Source organism: Astatotilapia calliptera, chromosome 4, assembly GCF_900246225.1.
Source record: "Astatotilapia calliptera chromosome 4, fAstCal1.2, whole genome shotgun sequence".
Classification (NCBI taxonomy): Eukaryota; Metazoa; Chordata; class Actinopteri; order Cichliformes; family Cichlidae; genus Astatotilapia; species Astatotilapia calliptera.
In genome coordinates, this window is record NC_039305.1 from 27,444,675 (window position 1) to 27,462,513 (window position 17,839).

Consider the following 17,839-nt stretch of genomic DNA (forward strand, 5'->3'; position numbering starts at 1 on the left):
GTTTTCTGATCCTGCAAAAAGACTGAGGACAACAAAGCCCAGAGAACACGAGATACACAACATCCAACATTCAGACTCAACAGCCTCCATAAATGAAGAGCACCAGGTTGGTTCAGTTATAGTAGATATGAGCATACTTCACATTACTGGGTATGAATAATAATCAAGAGACAAACTTTGAAGATGCAGAGCATGATGTCCCATCATCAGACTGTAAACAAACATCCACCAGGCTTCTTTGTTGGCAAAATTGATGATTCTCCTATCAGGGATCAGTAGCGTGTATTAACCTGTGGTACAAGCAGCAGTCACTGAAATATTACTGTTTCAGATAAGAAATCTAGGACATGGGTGGGAGGGATCTCTGCAAACTGACTTAGGTCTGCAAGTGTGAAGCTCAACAAAAATCTGATTCTCCAGACACAGACAAACAAAAACTCCAGCTGGGAGATAGAAAATGCTGTCTGGGTCCTGCTGGATGTTGCTGGTCAGAGTCCACACATTAGCAGAGTGCTTCTTGGTCCCACTGACCCATGTGGACAGCGACTGTGGAGAACTGTTCTGGAAAACAGAGAAGAGAATTAAAATAACAAAAAGTAGCAGCAGTTCAGATCTGATTTAATTTAATTTCCTTCACACAGCACATTTGTCCAGGCTGACAGGTAAACATAGAATAACATGACAGGTAACATGACTCATAGTAGAGATTCAGTAAGAAAGATTGCAGGCTCTAATATTATTACCACACAATCCAAGGACACACCAACAGCTCAGATTTGTAGAACTATTTAAACAAATGTCTTCTGAATATTCAATTCAGGTTCACAGTGGGAGGGTGGGAGGTGTCGTGGAATTTTTTTAAATAAAGTCTGCAACACAGAAAGAGCTGTGATCAAGCTATTTATTACTGCGCCAACACACATCAAACATCACAGTTCAGTCATGTCAGCGCTGCCACAGAAGTGGTGCTCCTACTCCTTTATGCATTCCAAGGAAGAGGGAGGAAGTTACAAACGGATCCTACCACACTTCAACGGATCAATGGTTATGCTGTTTTGTGGCCTTATCAGCACCTGTAAAGGGAGTTGTTTTCTCAAACTCCTGACGCTGAAGTAAGTTCATCTAGTTTTAGAAACTTTCACTGAACAGTAACAGTGTCACAACTAAGCATATGCATAAGCACTTAAATACTTTAAATGAGAATAACAGAAAATTTCTATTACAGGAGCTAGAGCCTGTCCCAGTAGTCATAGGTAGAGCACACCTGGACAGGTCACCAGTCTGTCAGAGGACTAATACAAAGATAGACACCAGAGTAACAAATCTATTTAAAATTAATGTAAGTTTGCTGCAGCTGTATGTATGAACATGTGTTTCTGTGCTCACAGTCCACCTCTCAGGAACCTGTAGTTCACTTTAAGTCTACTTTAAACAAACCTCACAAAAGGCTGATGTGGCTGGATCAGTAGTCTGATTTGAGTACGATACCTTTGGCCAGGGATTACTCTGGTGCATCGCTTCACTGCAGTGTTACGTATTTTCCCCACACCTGAATAAAAAAAATACTGATATATACAAATAACAGCTTCAGCTGATGCAGCCTGACTCAATCCTAGATGTTCAGCACACAGAGACACAGAGGTGCCGTTTAAAGTTTAGTGTTAACTTGAGTCACTGATCATTTGCAGTATTACAGAGTCTGGCAGTCTTTGCATGATGTCCACGTCACTGTACGTTTCTAGCTGACTCTCAGGTGTGACAGGTGTGCCAGCAGGAAAGAGTAATAATAGCCTGCATCCTGAGGTTTGTCATGCAGGACTAAAGAAGCCAGGCTTTGTTCACACAGCTAGGATTGTATTTTACACGGACCCTGGGTCAGTATAAGTATCATACAGTTTAAACGAAGCACTGAAACTTGCACATATTTATTATAGATGCACTGAAGCTAATCGAGATATTTGCTGTCAATCTGTGGCTGCGATTAAACACTTTACTGGAAACTTTATTAACTAGTAACTTCATCAGTCATGACAGAAGCTAATATTTCTGTGCTAACACCGTTTAAACATTAACAGCTTTACTCCAATATAAGCTAACGTTTACACCGTAACTTTAAGCTAGCACCATAAAGACGGCAAAACACGTAATAATATCTACAAATGCATCTTAAAGCTGTTATATTAGCACTCTGTGTATTACTAACATAACCACATTAATATTATTGACACTCGCTGACTTTTAATAGTCATTCTATAAATGCTGTCCGTTTAAACGGTCTTACCTGTACACTAGGGGTGCAACGATACACAAAATTCACGGTTCGGTTCGGTTCGGTTCGATACTTTGGTGTCACAGTTCGATAATTTTTCGATACAAAAAAATGTTCATGCCTTTTTAATTTGTCATTTATTAAAATTATAAATATATATTTTAACTCAAAAGTACAGTTTTTAAATTTAATGTTGCTGAAACAAAAGTAATTAAAAAAAATAAATATATCTCAGGGCTCGCAAAATTTCAAAATCCCTGGTAGCCCTTCAGGCAGGGACTCTTCAGTTTTTGGTAGCCCAAAATAAATGTAAGTAGCCCGAATAAAAAAGAGAGCAATTTTTTGATTGATGTTTTGTTTCCTGTTTTGTTTCCTTTACAATATTATACATTAAAGTATAATATTGTAAAGGAAACAAAACATTAATCAAAAAATTGTTGAAAAACAAATTACAACATTGTATAAAAATTACAATCATCAACTCAAATACTTGGTTTTAATTGAACAGAAATTTCTATGAACTTGTAAGAACTGTGTAGGACATGAATCAGTCTGTGTCAGATCCTGAATCTGAAATTTCCACTGAAGTCATGGGTAAGAGACAAGTGGAACCAAGATCGAGGGCATTTGCTTTTTGAAGTTTGCAAAGACTGCTAAATTTTGCCAGTGGTAGTTCACTCTTTGCAACATAGTAGCTGTTCTAAACAGATTTTCAGGTTTATTTTTAGTATGTTATTTGCAATTGGTGTTTGTTCTGGGAAAGATATTGCAGACTGAGCAATAATGCATTTCTTGCATTTCTCATGGGTTCTAATGGGGCCTTTCTTAAAATGACTGGTCCCAGTAACAAAGGCGCTTGTCGACTCAGAAATCGAGAGAAAACCAACAACACACCCGGCAGAACATTATGTTATTTACACGGGTGCACATAAGTGGTCCGCATGTGCGCATTCGCTGTCAAAATAAAAGACACGCACCAGATAAGAAGTTGCAACGCGCGTTTGCGTCCATATAAAAAGCACTGTTTTTGTCCGCTAGAGTGGGATTTTCACGGCACATTCCGCACCACATCTCTGTGCGTTCATCATTTGTTTGAAGCCAGCTCACCTCCTGCAACCACTTTACCGAGAATATGCGCTTCTTTTGTGGTTCGGACTCCTTCTGACATTTGTTTGGAGGTGGAGGAACACCAAAGTAATTGCTTAAAGGAGCTTCTTCGACATCTTTAAGAGTTCTAAACAGATGTCTGTCCTCCTCCAGAAAATCTTATTTATGCAAACACGCGTTGCAACTTCATATCTTGTGCACGTTTTTTTTTTGTTTGTTTTTTTGACAGCGAATGCGCACCTGCGGACCACTTATGTGCAGCCCTGGTTATATAGCTCGTCATATTGCAGCCACAGAAATTCTTTTGTCCATGAAACCATAAAGCTGCAGTTTCTTTTTGCCTTATAGTCTGATTTGTCATAACTTTTCCGTTTTGTGGTAAGCTTTTCTTTGGCTGTCACTTCTTCACCCTGACCTGTCTTATTTGGCTCAGCAGAACTAAAATATATATCCTGCTGCTTTTACACACACACACACACACACATATAACAGTCAGCGATTCTCTGTGTGATCAACCTCTCATATGTTTAAGCTTGCTGCGGGAGATTTCACTTGTCATGTTTGCATAGTAAGCTAACGATTGATAAGACGATGTCAGAGGAATTGGTGCGCAAATTATCATCACTCACCAATCAGTGCTGTCGCTCTCTATACACAGTTCACGCGATTGCAAAGTGAAAGCAAAAAACAAGCGCAAATTCTAGCTCGATTTCAATATGTCACATATTGACAGTGGCTCACCGATGCCAATGACATAATTACCCAGCTACATTTCCGAAAGAATGCAAAAGCATTGACATATATTTTTCCTTCCTACAATAGCCTGACGGGCAGGGCAGAGATAGATTTTGGTAGCCCGACTGGAAAGATCGCTAGCCCCAGGACGTCGGGCTAGCGATTTTGCGAGCCCTGTATCTGATTGAGGAATCACTCATCTTTGGAAAAGAGAGTATATTACAGAGAAATGGCTCTTTCCAAAATAAAAGCTATACTATATGCTTCTTCTGGGCTATATTCTGAGCAGCATATTGTAGCGGGTCAGGGCTGTTCGGGGTTCTGTTTGTACAGTTATGTTTTGTTTATGTTGCCATAGTGACGGGTGACGCCCTCTCGCTGCGACGGTGTGTCCTTCCGGGGTCAGAGGGCGCCCTGTGTGTTGTTGTTGTTGCTGCTGTGCGGTTTCCGCGCTGAGCAGTTAGCTAGCGGCAGTGTTCTTCTGCAGATGTCAACGGCTGTGCTCCCTGGCTAGCTCATGGGAAGCAAGACCAAACGATACCTCCGTCTCCTCCTTGTCTGAGCTCGCCACATTGGTGTCAGAAGTGGGATGATGGTGGCACCCCATGCTCTGACCCGAGTGACTTTCCCGCAAATTCAAACGCGATTTCAATATGTCACATATTGACAGTGGCTCACCGATGCGAATGACATAATTACCCAGCTACATTTCCGAAAGAATGCAAAAGCATTGACATATATTTTTCCTTCCTACAATAGCCCGACGGGCAGGGCAGAGATAGATTTTGGTAGCCCGACTGGAAAAATCGCTAGCCCCGGGACGTCGGGCTAGCGATTTTGCAAGCCCTGTGTTACAGGCATGGCCCTTTAAGGATGAAGCCTGATGGGAAATGTATTCGGGATGTGTGTAGCGGGACTGCCTGGTGTGTGTGTGAAGAGAGAGAGCGGAGAAGGGGAAAATGTAACGGTTAGCTACAGAAGAGACGAAAAGAAAATAAATAAAAGGAATATAATAACTCCCTCGACAGCCAGAGTTGTGTCGGCGATGCTTGCTGTGAGTAAACTGTTTCAGCCCACTGTACGCGGTGTTCGTGCCTTAGAGAAGAAATAAAGTTCGGTGAAGCAGTTTCCTACGCCTCCTTCGATCTTTTTGCTAGCGGAGTTGACCTGTATAGTAAGCTGTTGCCGGCTACGAGTCAGTTACGGAACCTTCAAGTAACTGCCAGAGGTTTCCTTACTACAGTTCGGGGCCGCGGATCTGGCGCGGTAACACCTGTATCTGATTGAGGAATCACTCATCTTTGGAAAAGAGAGTTTATTACAGAGAAATGGCTCTTTCCAAAATAAAAGCTATACTATACGCTTCTTCTGGGCTCTCAGCAGCATATTGTAGCGGGTCAGGGCTGTTCGAGGTTCTGTTTGTACAGTTATGTTTTGTTTATGTTGCCATAGTGACGGGTGACGCCCTCTCGCTGCGACGGTGTGTCCTTCCGGGGTCAGAGGGTGCACTGTGTGGTGTTGTTGTTGTTGTTGTTGTTGTTGTTGTTGTTGTTGTTGTTGTTGCTATGCGGTTGCCGCGCTGAGCAGTTAGCTAGCGGCAGTGTTCTTCTGCAGATGTCAATAAACGGCTGTGCTCCCTGGCTAGCTCACGGGAAGCAAGACCAAACGATACCTCCGTCTCCTCGTTGTCTGAGCTAGCCACAATATTAAACATATCAGGTCCCCATAAGGAGAATCATGTGCTAACGGCTGTCTAAATGACTCGGGTAAAGTTTGTAGCATGCATGCTTGTTGTTTTTGTCTGCTTCCACTTGTCTTTGCACTAGGATGATGTCGGCGTAAATGTGCAGTCATATTCGTTGTGTTCCCACTAGTGCTGTCAGCGTTAATCTCGTTGAAATGACGTTAACGCCACAACACGGCAAATCTCCATTAACGAGCTACCCCTGCGTGGGGCTAGACGGCCAACACGTTAACGAGCTAACTGCGCTAACACACTAGTTCCCACCCATGTAATTGAGCATTGCGTGGCACATCCAACATACTGTTTTACTTTAGTCCATGACGCACTTACCTTCAGGGTCATACCTCACATGAAAACCAAAATAATTCCAAACGCCAGATCTGGGGCCCGTTCTTCGTACCTCGCTAAGTAAGTTAGCTGGATTTGATTGTTGACGATTTCGCCTGATCTTGGATCGTTCGGTTCCCCGAAGCTCATCCGGGACTTGCTGTCATAGCAACAGAGCCGTAAGCGTAAACCTGCTCGGGAGCAGGTTTACTTTATGTAAACAGGATTAGATCGCGGCCACGCAGGTATGTCCGCTTCATTTATACGAAAGCAACAGCGATATTCCACCACTGTTTCACCATAAATAAATATTATCAATGTAACTAAAGATAATGCAGCACTTGATCCATTTATTGATTTCACACAGATACATACAGGTCATTTCCTAAAAAAGGGAAATGTACTATTAACATTCTATTACATGTATGTGATTATTACAGATGTAATTCATATTTCAGAGAAGCAATTGCAAATTACTTTGTGTAATCAAGATGAGAGACCACGGCTATAAAAGCGAAGGTGGATTTGGGAAGCCTGTCGCAGTCATATCCTGTCCGTTTACGCGAGCAATCCATTGCGGAAGGTGCAAGATTGATAAGGAGAGTCCTCAGAATTCAGCGTATATTGCGGGATAGACAGGATCCTTTAGCTCAGCGCGACAGTGTGCTCATTGAGAGATATCGATTTTCCCGTGAGGGTATTATTTACTTAACCAATTTGTTGACGAGAGGGTGCAGGACCACCACCTGTCTTTTTTTTGCTCTGCCCTTTTCTTGGTTGCTGTTATAAACAAACAGATTATTCCAGGGTCTCTTTCCAAGAGACTAAAAGCAATATAAGTGATAAATATTACCATTCTGTAGGATATTCTTATATTTCACTTTTACTTGTTCCCATGTTCTAGTGGGTCCTGTTGTGGCTCTAATGTGTAAGGGGATATAATATAACATAATATAATATAATGTAATATAATATTGGATAATATAGTGTAATATAATAAATCTACCCTACCGCCTACTGGTGTTGGCCAGAGGGGCCGATGGCGCGATATGGCAGCCTGGCTTCTGTCAGTCTGCCCCAGGGCAGCTGTGGCTACAACCGTAGCTGCTTCCACCAGTGTGTGAATGTGAGAGTGACTGAATAGTGGCATTGTAAAGCGCTTTGGGTGCCTTGAAAAGCGCTGTATAAATCCACTCCATTATTATTGTTATTATTAAATTACTTACGAGTTTAATTTGTCAGCAACTTTCTGCCAGCCCTCTCTCCTTGTTTTTGCAGCCTTTGCAGTGTTCCCTTGCGTTCTGATTAAACTCTGAAATTCCTGAAATCCCTCACTCACGAGTTCTTGCTCTGCTGCCGAAAAATACCGAGCCGAGCGCGCTCCGTCGACATTTTCGCCGACCAATCAGAGGGTTGCCGATCAATGTTTCTACTATCGATGCGTAGCCCCTTTTACGACACCCAGTGATGTCACATTACTGCGTCCAGCTGTACTAATCGTCAACAGCAGGTGTGTTCGGAGAACCGGATTAGCGAGCTCACGGTTAGCGCGATGGTTTGGTCTTGGATGTGTCATTTGATGTTGGATGTAGTGAGCGACGTACGAAGAACGGGCCCCTGAATGAGGGTGGGGGAGGTTCAATTTGCCATGTTGCAAGGAGAGCTTAACTTCTGTCTCGCTAGCTTGCCCTGCGCTCTTCCTTCTGACGATGCTGTCTGTGTTGAGCGTTCAGTGGATCTGCGCTCGACAGTGCAGCCTAGGCGGAGTAGTCAAACGCAGATTCACTGAGCGCTCAACACAGACAGCATCGTCAGAAGGAAAGTTGATAAAATAAATTACAAATTTTGTATTGTTCGATACATATGCGTACCGAACCGAAAGCACTGTATCGAACGGTTCAATATCGATACGAGTATCGTTGCACCCCTACTGTACACACTGCTGTATCCACCGGATTCCAGCCAGAGTGGATTCTGGAGTCTTCCACGCTCCCGTTATTGATCCTCCATCTGGATGGATGAGAACAACCTTCTGAACAATCTAGCAGGAGATGGCCCATATCTATGGGACTGATTTGTGCTAATAACGCCCATTGTATGGACTGATAACAGCCGAAGCGGGTGAATAAAGTCACCCAGTAGCTAGCTGTGCCATTACCCAGCATACATCACTCCCTCCATAAATGCAATAAACGATACAAAAGTAATAGCCTATAATTAATTCCTCTGCTGTATCTGCTGTTTTTCAGGTAGTTGTTTACATTATATAATTTATTGTGTTCTGTATACCTCACTACAATGTGATTTGGAAAATGTCTAAATATACCGACAACAGGCACTTCCGCAGCAATCTCTTCAATCGGAGGACCCTTCACGTCAATTCCCGACGCGAGGGGGGTACCCTGCGCGTCCATAAGTGAAGCAGAGGGAGCCTGACCATGCGTCACACGTTTGACGAGTTGGGAGTGAGAACGTGTTGCGAAAACACATATGTAGTTTTTCATTTAAGTTATTATATTATACAGTGTTGGTGATATCCAGGCAACAAAACACAGAAACTATGGGCTAAAAATCAAGTTCTAATTTCATCTGTGTGATGCATCAGTAACCTCAATTTAATAATTAGAGTCTATTAGTCTAATTAAAAGGAGTGTTCTTTAATAGCAATAAAAGTTAGAACAGATAATCCTCACCTGCAGTCACCAGAAAATGGACCTCATGGTTGTATATATAAGTGTGTGTGTGTGTGTGTGTGTGTGTGTGTGTGTGTGTGTGTGTGTGTGTGTGTGTGTGTGTGTGTGTGTGTGTGTGTGTGTGTGTGTGTGTGTTCTCTTTTAAGTGATTTTATATATGAAGAAGCACCCCTGTGGTCACAGGTTGTCAGAAGATCTGGAGGCCATAGAGTCAAGTGGGGATTCATCCCATCATCAAGTGCTATTGTTTTAATCATAGCTGCATGGGTTTAATTTCAAAAATATGACTAAAGGAGAAATTCATAGGAAAGACTGTGGCTGGGCTTAGTGCAGTGCGATAGCAAATTTTGAAGTGTGATTTTACAGGTTTTAATCTTTTGGTGTTGTGACTTGTATAACCAATAACAACACCAAAAAAATCAAAATGATCTCAATCAGACCTGATTGCTTTTATTTTCATAGTGGTGTCATTTTGTTCACCTTGCATAGCATTTGGTTAAACAGAGTGAAGAGGAGAGTGACGACCTCTAATATAAAGAAACCAGGATGGTCACACTGGAGGAGACCAAGTAAAGAGAAGAAAATGATCAGATTTTTTTCAGACTCATAGTAGTAAATGAAGCCCAGAAGAGAACAGCACAGACAAAACAATATACTACAAAAACATTGCAAAAAAGGAATTCACAAGATAGATATAGAGATATGTTGGACTCTTATCATTTAAGTCCAATGTACAACTAGCTAAAATTCTGTGAGATGGAAGTTTACTAATAGCATGTTAGATGGTAAATGGACTGGTTCACATATAGCACTTTTCTACTCTATTTGAGCACTCAAAGCACTTTGCACAACTTGCCTCATTCACATTCACACACATTCATACTCCGGTGGCTGCATCAGAGAGCAACTTTTTTGGCACGCATGCTGGAGCAGACTGGGATCACACCAAGCTTCTGATTCATAGGTGACCTGCTCTACACCCGAGCTACAGCTACCCCAAATTTAAAAAAAGTTAAAGTTGAAGCTTGATTACGAATGGAGCTGATGACAAGTGAGCAGCAGTTCATAGAGAGAAAGAACTCTACAGATGCAATATTTGCTTTGAGTGTTGAAGAAGTGTAGAGAAGGTCAGGAGTAGTTGCACTGTGTCCTTGTAGATCTAGAGAAAGCAGATGGTCAGGTACCAAGAGAGAAACTCTGTGCATACAGAAGTCAGGAGTAACTGAGAAATATTTGAAGATGTGAGGCCAGTGTAGGTCACTTTTGAGGACAACAACACAGTGGTAAGGTGTGACGGATGGGTTCAAGGTGAGTGTGATATTACATCAGGTACCTTATTTATTCAGTTTTATTTCAGATAGTTTCCAGAGTGTGTTTTCTTGTTTAGAACTTTTTGCTTACTTGAAAACTGACTTAATAGTTTGTCTGTCCTTTTGGACTTTCAAAGTCTGTGTTCCAGACAAAGTTAAAATAAGATTTTTGAGCTTTGCAGATAGGCTCCTTCTTTTCAGTGCTAAAATTATGGATGTGTAGCTTTAGTGTGCAGAAGAAAACTTAAAACTAAAAAAAATGTAAGTGCCCTAACTATGAGAAGGGACATAGATATGGCCTATGTGGGGAGAATACACGTTTTAACTGTGGTGGGCAGCACAGCATTATAATATTAACAACAACTCTACATCATGTAGAGAAAAGTCCATAAATGGATAACATTATTTTTTCACTACATATTTAATCAACTGTACATATTAAATTAAACACAAAAAAGAAAAAAGAAAAAAGAACTGTGTAAAGGTAACAGAGAAGTTGTTTGTTTTTTTTGTTGCATGGATATATATAGATATAAAATATGATGTTGATAAAGGATGGGGGAAATTCAAGAGGACCAGTAGAGAGGATCATCTGATAATGTTACAGTGGAGTGCTTGAAGTTTATAATGGCAAAAACTGAGTAATGGACACTAATTAATGGAAATTTAAAAAAAAAATCCTTAATGATGGAAGTAACACACGAGTAGGGATGGGCAAAGCGAGGCTTTTCTATGCAGCTGTGCAGGACTTGGATTGAGGTTTTGAAACAGTCTGACACCCTCATCCATAGCGACACCTAGTGGCTTTTAAAAAAAAAATTATCTATCGCCACATCTTGGTAACCGTGTTTGGTGAAATAAGGACAAGCTATGCATAGTTCTCAATAAGGCCACTTATTAGACCAGTCTATCAATAGTTATTAAGTGATTAGTGATTAATCATTGTTTTGGGGGAAATCTCCATAAAAACAAGTAAAGAAAAACACCAAGATTGTTCAATATCAGACTCCTTAAACCTGGATGACTGAGAGCTTACACAGATATATGAGAAAGATAGCAGAGGATCAAGAGCCTACTTAAATTGAAGTTAAATTTGTTCTTTTTTTTTTAACTTGCTGTAGTACAAAAGAACATTAACAAAATTCTAAGACAGACAAATTTGATTGAGAGCATAGGAGGGGTTTCCTTAGTGTGTCTGTCTGTGTGTGTTATTTTTGTTTCTTGAGAAATTCTATTCCACTCCATTCCACATGGCGGCGCTAGTGTCATTTTTGGGTGGTTTTCTGGTCACTCACCAGTGTTCGAGTAACGCGGAGAAGAAGAACAAAAGAAAATACAACGAGGAAGAAGTGCGTGTGGCTGTAGTCTGCGTTAAGAAAAGATTGTTAAGCGGATCTGGTAATAATAATTTGCTTGTAAAACTTTTTTAGTCCCAACTGGCCTTTTTGTTTCTTTTTATCTGTTGCCCTCTTTTCAATCGTTTGGTTTGGCAGTGTGTTTTCGAAGTTTGAAATAACAGCTAATGTTAGCATAACAGCTAATGTTAGATATCTCTGCTTATATCATCAGCTGTAACAAAATAGTTTCCCAAATATGAGACAAATTATGAATTTTGTCATTTAAATTAGAAAAAACCCGAAGGACAATGACTCGCCATGGAAAGAACTGCACAGCTGGAGCTGTCTACACATACCACGAGAAGAAGAAGGATACAGGTGAGACATCCTCAGTGCTGCGAGTTCTTGTCTTTGTTCTCTCAGATTAGTCCGGTCAGAAAGAGGACATGATTTTCTGTATAATCTCTAGTCATGTCATTATGTAACTCTGATCCTGCTCAGCGGCCTCTGGTTACGGGACGCAAAGTGTTCGACTTGGCAGAGATGCAGTCAAAGACTTTGACTGCTGCTGCCTGTCCCTGCAGCCCTGTCGGGATCCTGTTGTCACGTATGTTTTTTACTCCAACACACAAACACCTGCACACAGGGGATCAGTTCATCACTAACTGAATAATTACAGTAGAATTTTGAATAGAGTGGTATTCCTTTATCCTTTATATATAAAAATGTGGAAGGAATTTTCATTTTATATAAACTCTCAACAGCCTTAATAAATGAATACATTCATGAATTTATTTATAATGAACCTTAGATCATACTACGCAGTTTCTTTAATGAATTCAGTTCTTTTACGTCACGTGGTTCTGTAGTCTTTAGGTGTTTGGTTTTTATAGACCTCTAGCATCTGACAGAGAGGAGCAGAGTGATCAGGTGGTTTCTTGGTGGAGACGAATTCTAAATTATATTTATGGATAGCTACAGGCAAGAGGCTGTGTCAGTGACATAGTACAGGATGTGTATAATGTTCTGAACTGATTTAACAACAACACTCTGCACGGCTTTTTTTATTAGCTACAGAGCAAATTGTGAACTACTTGCAATAGAACAGGAGGAGCTGCTGTGACAGGTCTGTAGGGGGAGCCGTCATTCTTTAATACAACTGTGTTTGCAATCCTGTGGAGCTCCAGAGTTGATATTAACATATTCAACTTTTAAATGATTTCATTCTGGAGGGGGGGTCTCTCCGAGCCAGCCTGGCCTTACGTGGAAAAGTAATTTCCCCTCCTAGTGACACCAGGCCTGATTACTGCCAGACCTTTTAAAACAGGAAGTCAGTTAAAATGAACTTAAATAAATAGAACAAAGTGAATTTGGCTAAAAGTTCTCAAAAAGCAACACAGTAGTGGCAGGTTTAAAACATGTCAACAATGTCAAAAACTAGTAACAAAAGCATTTGAAATGGTGGGTTTGTGCACCAGATCTGCGTAGTATTTTTGTGAATAAGGCTTTACTGCAAGTGACCTATTCTTATAATAGGACAAATGAATCCAAACCATCGTCAGCAGAATGACTCCACAGCACAAAAAAACAACCAGATTCTTTCACTGTAGACATCAGACTGTAAGATTTTTCCTTTGTAATTTAAACGAAATTAGTCCGTCTAATCCAGGGAGCCTTGGTATCAACCAGTTACCACAGTTAGCCAGGTCAAACAGATCTGGCATCATGCTTGTTTGGCAGTCGTGCAGTCTTGCAAGTGATCAGCAAACACACACCAACTCCATCTTATTACAGGTCAGGAGACTTCACCTAGTGGTCAAGTTCTGTGCCACAGCATTCTACAGTTTCTGACAAATAGACCTGAGCTCCCAAGCTTTATATATTTTTAATTAGTTATTAATCATATTTAATTGAACTATGAGTAATTATAATAAGCTCTAATAAACACACACACATTAAAGCATACGATCTAATGTTAGCATATGTGTAACACTGTCATGTTTCTGTTTGTGTGACCAGTCCAGATGGATACCTCTATGAAAAACAGGCCATTCTTGAATATATTCTTCACCAAAAGACACAGATTGCCAAAAAGATGAAAGTAAGTAACTCACTTAACTGTTCTTAACTCCTCACAGGTGCTTGGACAGTCACGTCCACAGCTAAACACCATGGGGTTGTTTTATGAATCAAGGCTTAATCATCGGGGTAACTAACACTGAAGAAGAAAGCCATGCAGACCGAGCTGTGTGCTATTTGTCACTGGAATCTACATGTATTCATTTGGTGATGTAGAAAATGTTTGATATTTTTGATTAGACAGAATTAACAGAGCTTGTTTGATATTTAATACCAAAAATACTGAGTAGAAAGTTGAATTTGACTTTGGCAATAAGGTGATTTCCACATCAGACCAGAAGACAATGAGTAAATTTTAAAGTTTAAAGTTTCAGAGCTCTAATGTTCAGCTGTACATGTTACACAGCATATAGCATAAAAAAACTCTATTTAAAATATTAACTGTTGATGCATTTTGTGCAGGACAAAAGTTAAATGACTTTTTATACAAGTGCACACAGACCCTGAAAGAGCGCACTTAAAAAAGAAGGTTGATGAGCGCCATTGCGACTGGGTTTTTTAGGCTTTGCTAAGCCAGCTAATCCAAACAGAGCTTGGATATGTTGAACTTGCTTCATAGTCACTCCTGTAAACAATGAAACAAACAACATAAAATCTACACTGCAGCCAACACATATGAAAGAGCTTTCTCTAAGAAATAATGGCCTCTTGTCTAGAACTGTGAGTGATTGGCTTTATTTTCTTCCTTGATTTCTTCAGGCGTACGAGAAACAGAAGCAGGCGCAGAGGAGCAGCAACCAACTTGAGTCCAAGTCAGAAGAGCGAGAGAGAGTGGAGAGGTTTAAAACAAAGGAGAACAGCATTGTATCTAAACCTATCAACCCCTTCACATCTGGTGCGTGCATGACTGTCAAAATATACCTTACGATGTCGGCCACAAGAGGGAACCAAAGCTCAGACTCTACCCCACAGACTCTGCGCTATGGCTGCTGCTGTCGTCACTTGTGTTGTTTTAATGCACCCAAACTCTTTTTAAGACATTTTTTATAATGAATACAATTCTGTCAAAACTGCTTTTTTCTTTTTTTCAGGTAAGAACATTGGAAGTGAGAAGGACGGGACACAGAGCAGCCCTGGAGAATTATCCAGTGCTGCCACAGCTGCAAGTTCCAGCCAGAGCCTGCCCAGTTTTTGGATTCCCTCACTGACACCAGAGGCCAAGCCCACTGCTCTCAAGAAACCAGTGAGTGACTGATGATGTTTCTCATGCCGAGGAAGGAGTTGAGCTACACTGGGTTTTTTTGTTGTTTTTTTTTTAAACAGACCGGTGAAAGAGAAACAGGAACACCTCTTTGTTAACTACCCGCCATGAAATTACTTAAAAATGCTGGTGTAATAGACCTTGGAGCACAAGTGGGCCAGATTTGTGTGTGTTTGCCAGGTTTACCTGTTTACTTTATTAGTCAGTGTTTTAGTGTATGAATGTTTACTCTGCGTTCCTCTTTTTGATGTTGACCCTCTTTCAGAGGCCAATGTCAGGTTGACCTGACATCATGATCATGTGGAAACATCTTAGGGTGTCACAGAGTTCCTACAGCTTAGTGACTACGCTTACTCAAATATATTTACTGCTAAATTTGAGTATTTATGGGAAGTAGTTATTAAAAATGTAATGGCATAATTTTGTAATGGCTGCACTTTTCTGTCCATCTCTAACATCTGTCAGAGCAAGACTGTGTTATGTCCAATGTCTGGAAAACCCATTAAGATGAATGAGCTTATCACAGTGCGTTTCACCCCCTTGGACCCAAGTCTGGATCGAGTTGCCCTGCTCACCCGCCAGGTCAGTTTACTCAGCTCACAGAAATAGATTGTCAGGCTTAGAGCATCAGAAATTTTATCTCATATATGCAAGCCCTCAGACTTGGTAGCTGTTAGCATGTTTTTCTAAAACATTACATTACACGCTTCTTTGTAGCTGTGAATACAAGTTATTTAAATTGAAGAATAAACAAAGCAGGTGTAGTCAGAATTTGAATTAGAAGATTCACACAGGAAGATGTTAGCTTTCTCTATGGCAGCTCCTTTTAACAGCTGTGTGTGTTATTGGTTAAGTCAAGTTGTTTTGTGTCTTAGATGAAAATTCTGTGAGTAATCAGTCTGGTAACTTCACTTTGTCTTGAGGCTGTATAATTTTGTCATTTCTTTCCAGGACAGGTACATATGTACAGTGACCAAAGACGTCTTGGGCAACAGTGTTCCCTGTGCTGTTCTTCGACCATCGTGAGTGCCACCTGTATTTGTTTATGAACAAATTTAGAAGTCCCTCTGACCATGCGTACCAACAAATGACAGCCTGGCTGTCTTGAGAATTAGAGCACAAGTCTTTAAAATTACTTTTACTAGTACAAATTAATACCAGTAAGCCCAGTCCCACCTGTCCTCAGCAACCTCCGTCCCTCGTCTATAAGGGTTTTTCATAAATCTGCTTGTCTGGGGGATCATTGAACACTTTGGTTTTAACACTCAGCTCTCTCTTGACCATGACAGACCGTGCGTTTGTACTTCTTTCTCCTTAAACCTCGGGTTCCTGTTATTCCATTTTCTACAGTCAGGCTTCTCTCCTACAACATTGTCAACGTGTTTCTTTATATCGAGAAATGTGGGCAGGGCAGTGTGCAAATTGTGTGGAGTTTTCACATGGCTGCTGGTTACGAACGATTCCGAGTTACAACAGAATCAGCTGCTACGCGTCTTTCATAAATCAGACAGAAATTTTGAACACAAATGTATGTTTTGCACAGGATAAAATCATTTCCACCCTAATGTTAGTAAATGGGGTCCAATGTTCTCTGGAGTGTGAGGGGATATGTAACATTAGGGCTGTTCGATATAACCATATATATCGGATGACGATATAAAAACATCTATCGTTTCATTTTACACTATCGTTTGTTTCGTGGTGTCGCAAAATAAACTCTTTTCATCGTTTTGATGGTCACTGTAGTGGCTATATTCATTTCTTAAAGTTCTCTCTTTCTCTTATAATATAACCACGCTAAGGACGGACAAGCACCTGTTTTTATGTGTTGTCGTTAGCAACAACGACGGTAAAACCATTACGTGTCCGCTTGTTTATTTTCCACATAAACCTTTCAGAATAAAGCTCAAGATCCTGTTGAGACTTTTCAAAATAAATTGAATCACGTGAAAGAGTATGCAGAGTATTTACAGATGAGAAGCAAAAAAGAGCCGTCAGGTGCTAAAAAATAAACCTTAGACTCAAACGTTAGAACAGGCTTTTCCCCGCAGCACGCCGTGTAATAAATACTAAGTGTAATAAGCGGCCGTTACAACTTATGTCTAAAAATGTATAGTTTCATGCATCGGTTAAAACACTCGACTCCAGCTACACGACACCCAGCTGGAAACACTTCACGCAAGTCGAGCTGCCCGAGATTCGCAGAACTTTCAGAAAATGTTACATTTTTGTGATTTATATCGTTATCGGGATGATAGATGTCTTATATCGGGATATGAGATTTTGGTCATATCGCACATCCCTATGTGACATGTGTCCTGTGTTCAGGGGCGCTGTGGTGACGCAGGAGTGTGTGGAGAAGTTGATCAGAAAGGACATGACTGATCCTCTGACGGGAGACAAACTTTCTGAAAAAGACATTATTCCACTGCAGAGGGTATGTGAAAAATAATTCTAACAGTTTTTTTTTTAAAAAGGATTTCAAATGTTTATTTTTGAACACTCATCCCAATGTTATGAATTCTGTTGCTGTCACTCAGAAATCAGAGGTGTCATGCTGCAACCTGGCAGACACAGAAAACGTGGTTCGCTGTTTGAAAGCTGACTTTTGAGGAGCAGAGACTTTTTCTCTCTTTAACTGTACTGTGGTCCTTTGTGTTTTGAAAGGGTGGAACCGGCTTTGCAGGTTCTGGGATTGACCTCACGGCCAAAGAGGCTCGTCCAGTGATGCAAGCGTGAGGCGACCGAAGACTCCACAGTGGTGCTCATTCTGTAACTTTCTAACTTACTTTATAATGTCTTATGACTTTTTGCTTGACAGTATTTCCTCCTGAATGTATTTTTATTTTGCTGGAAAATGCTTCCGCTGACTGTACAACACAGATTTGCTGAAACTGCCATCCAAATGTTTCTTACAGATTAATGTCAACAATTTCCTTTAAATAAATCAGCATTTAAGGCTTAAATCCATACTATT

At 40.7% G+C, this 17,839-nt stretch overlaps 1 protein-coding gene across 1 annotated transcript; it reads left to right on the forward strand.

Moving 5' to 3' along the window:
• Positions 1-11,479: 11,479 nt before the first annotated feature.
• nosip (nitric oxide synthase interacting protein) lies at positions 11,480-17,832 on the forward strand. The gene is made up of 10 exons (XM_026165894.1): positions 11,480-11,583; positions 11,814-11,900; positions 12,024-12,129; positions 13,542-13,623; positions 14,361-14,496; positions 14,693-14,844; positions 15,328-15,444; positions 15,814-15,884; positions 17,191-17,299; positions 17,530-17,832. The coding sequence occupies exons 2-10, from the start codon at positions 11,831-11,833 to the stop codon at positions 17,599-17,601; spliced, it is 915 nt and encodes a 304-aa protein (XP_026021679.1). The 5' UTR covers positions 11,480-11,583; positions 11,814-11,830; the 3' UTR covers positions 17,602-17,832.
• Positions 17,833-17,839: the final 7 nt, after the last annotated feature.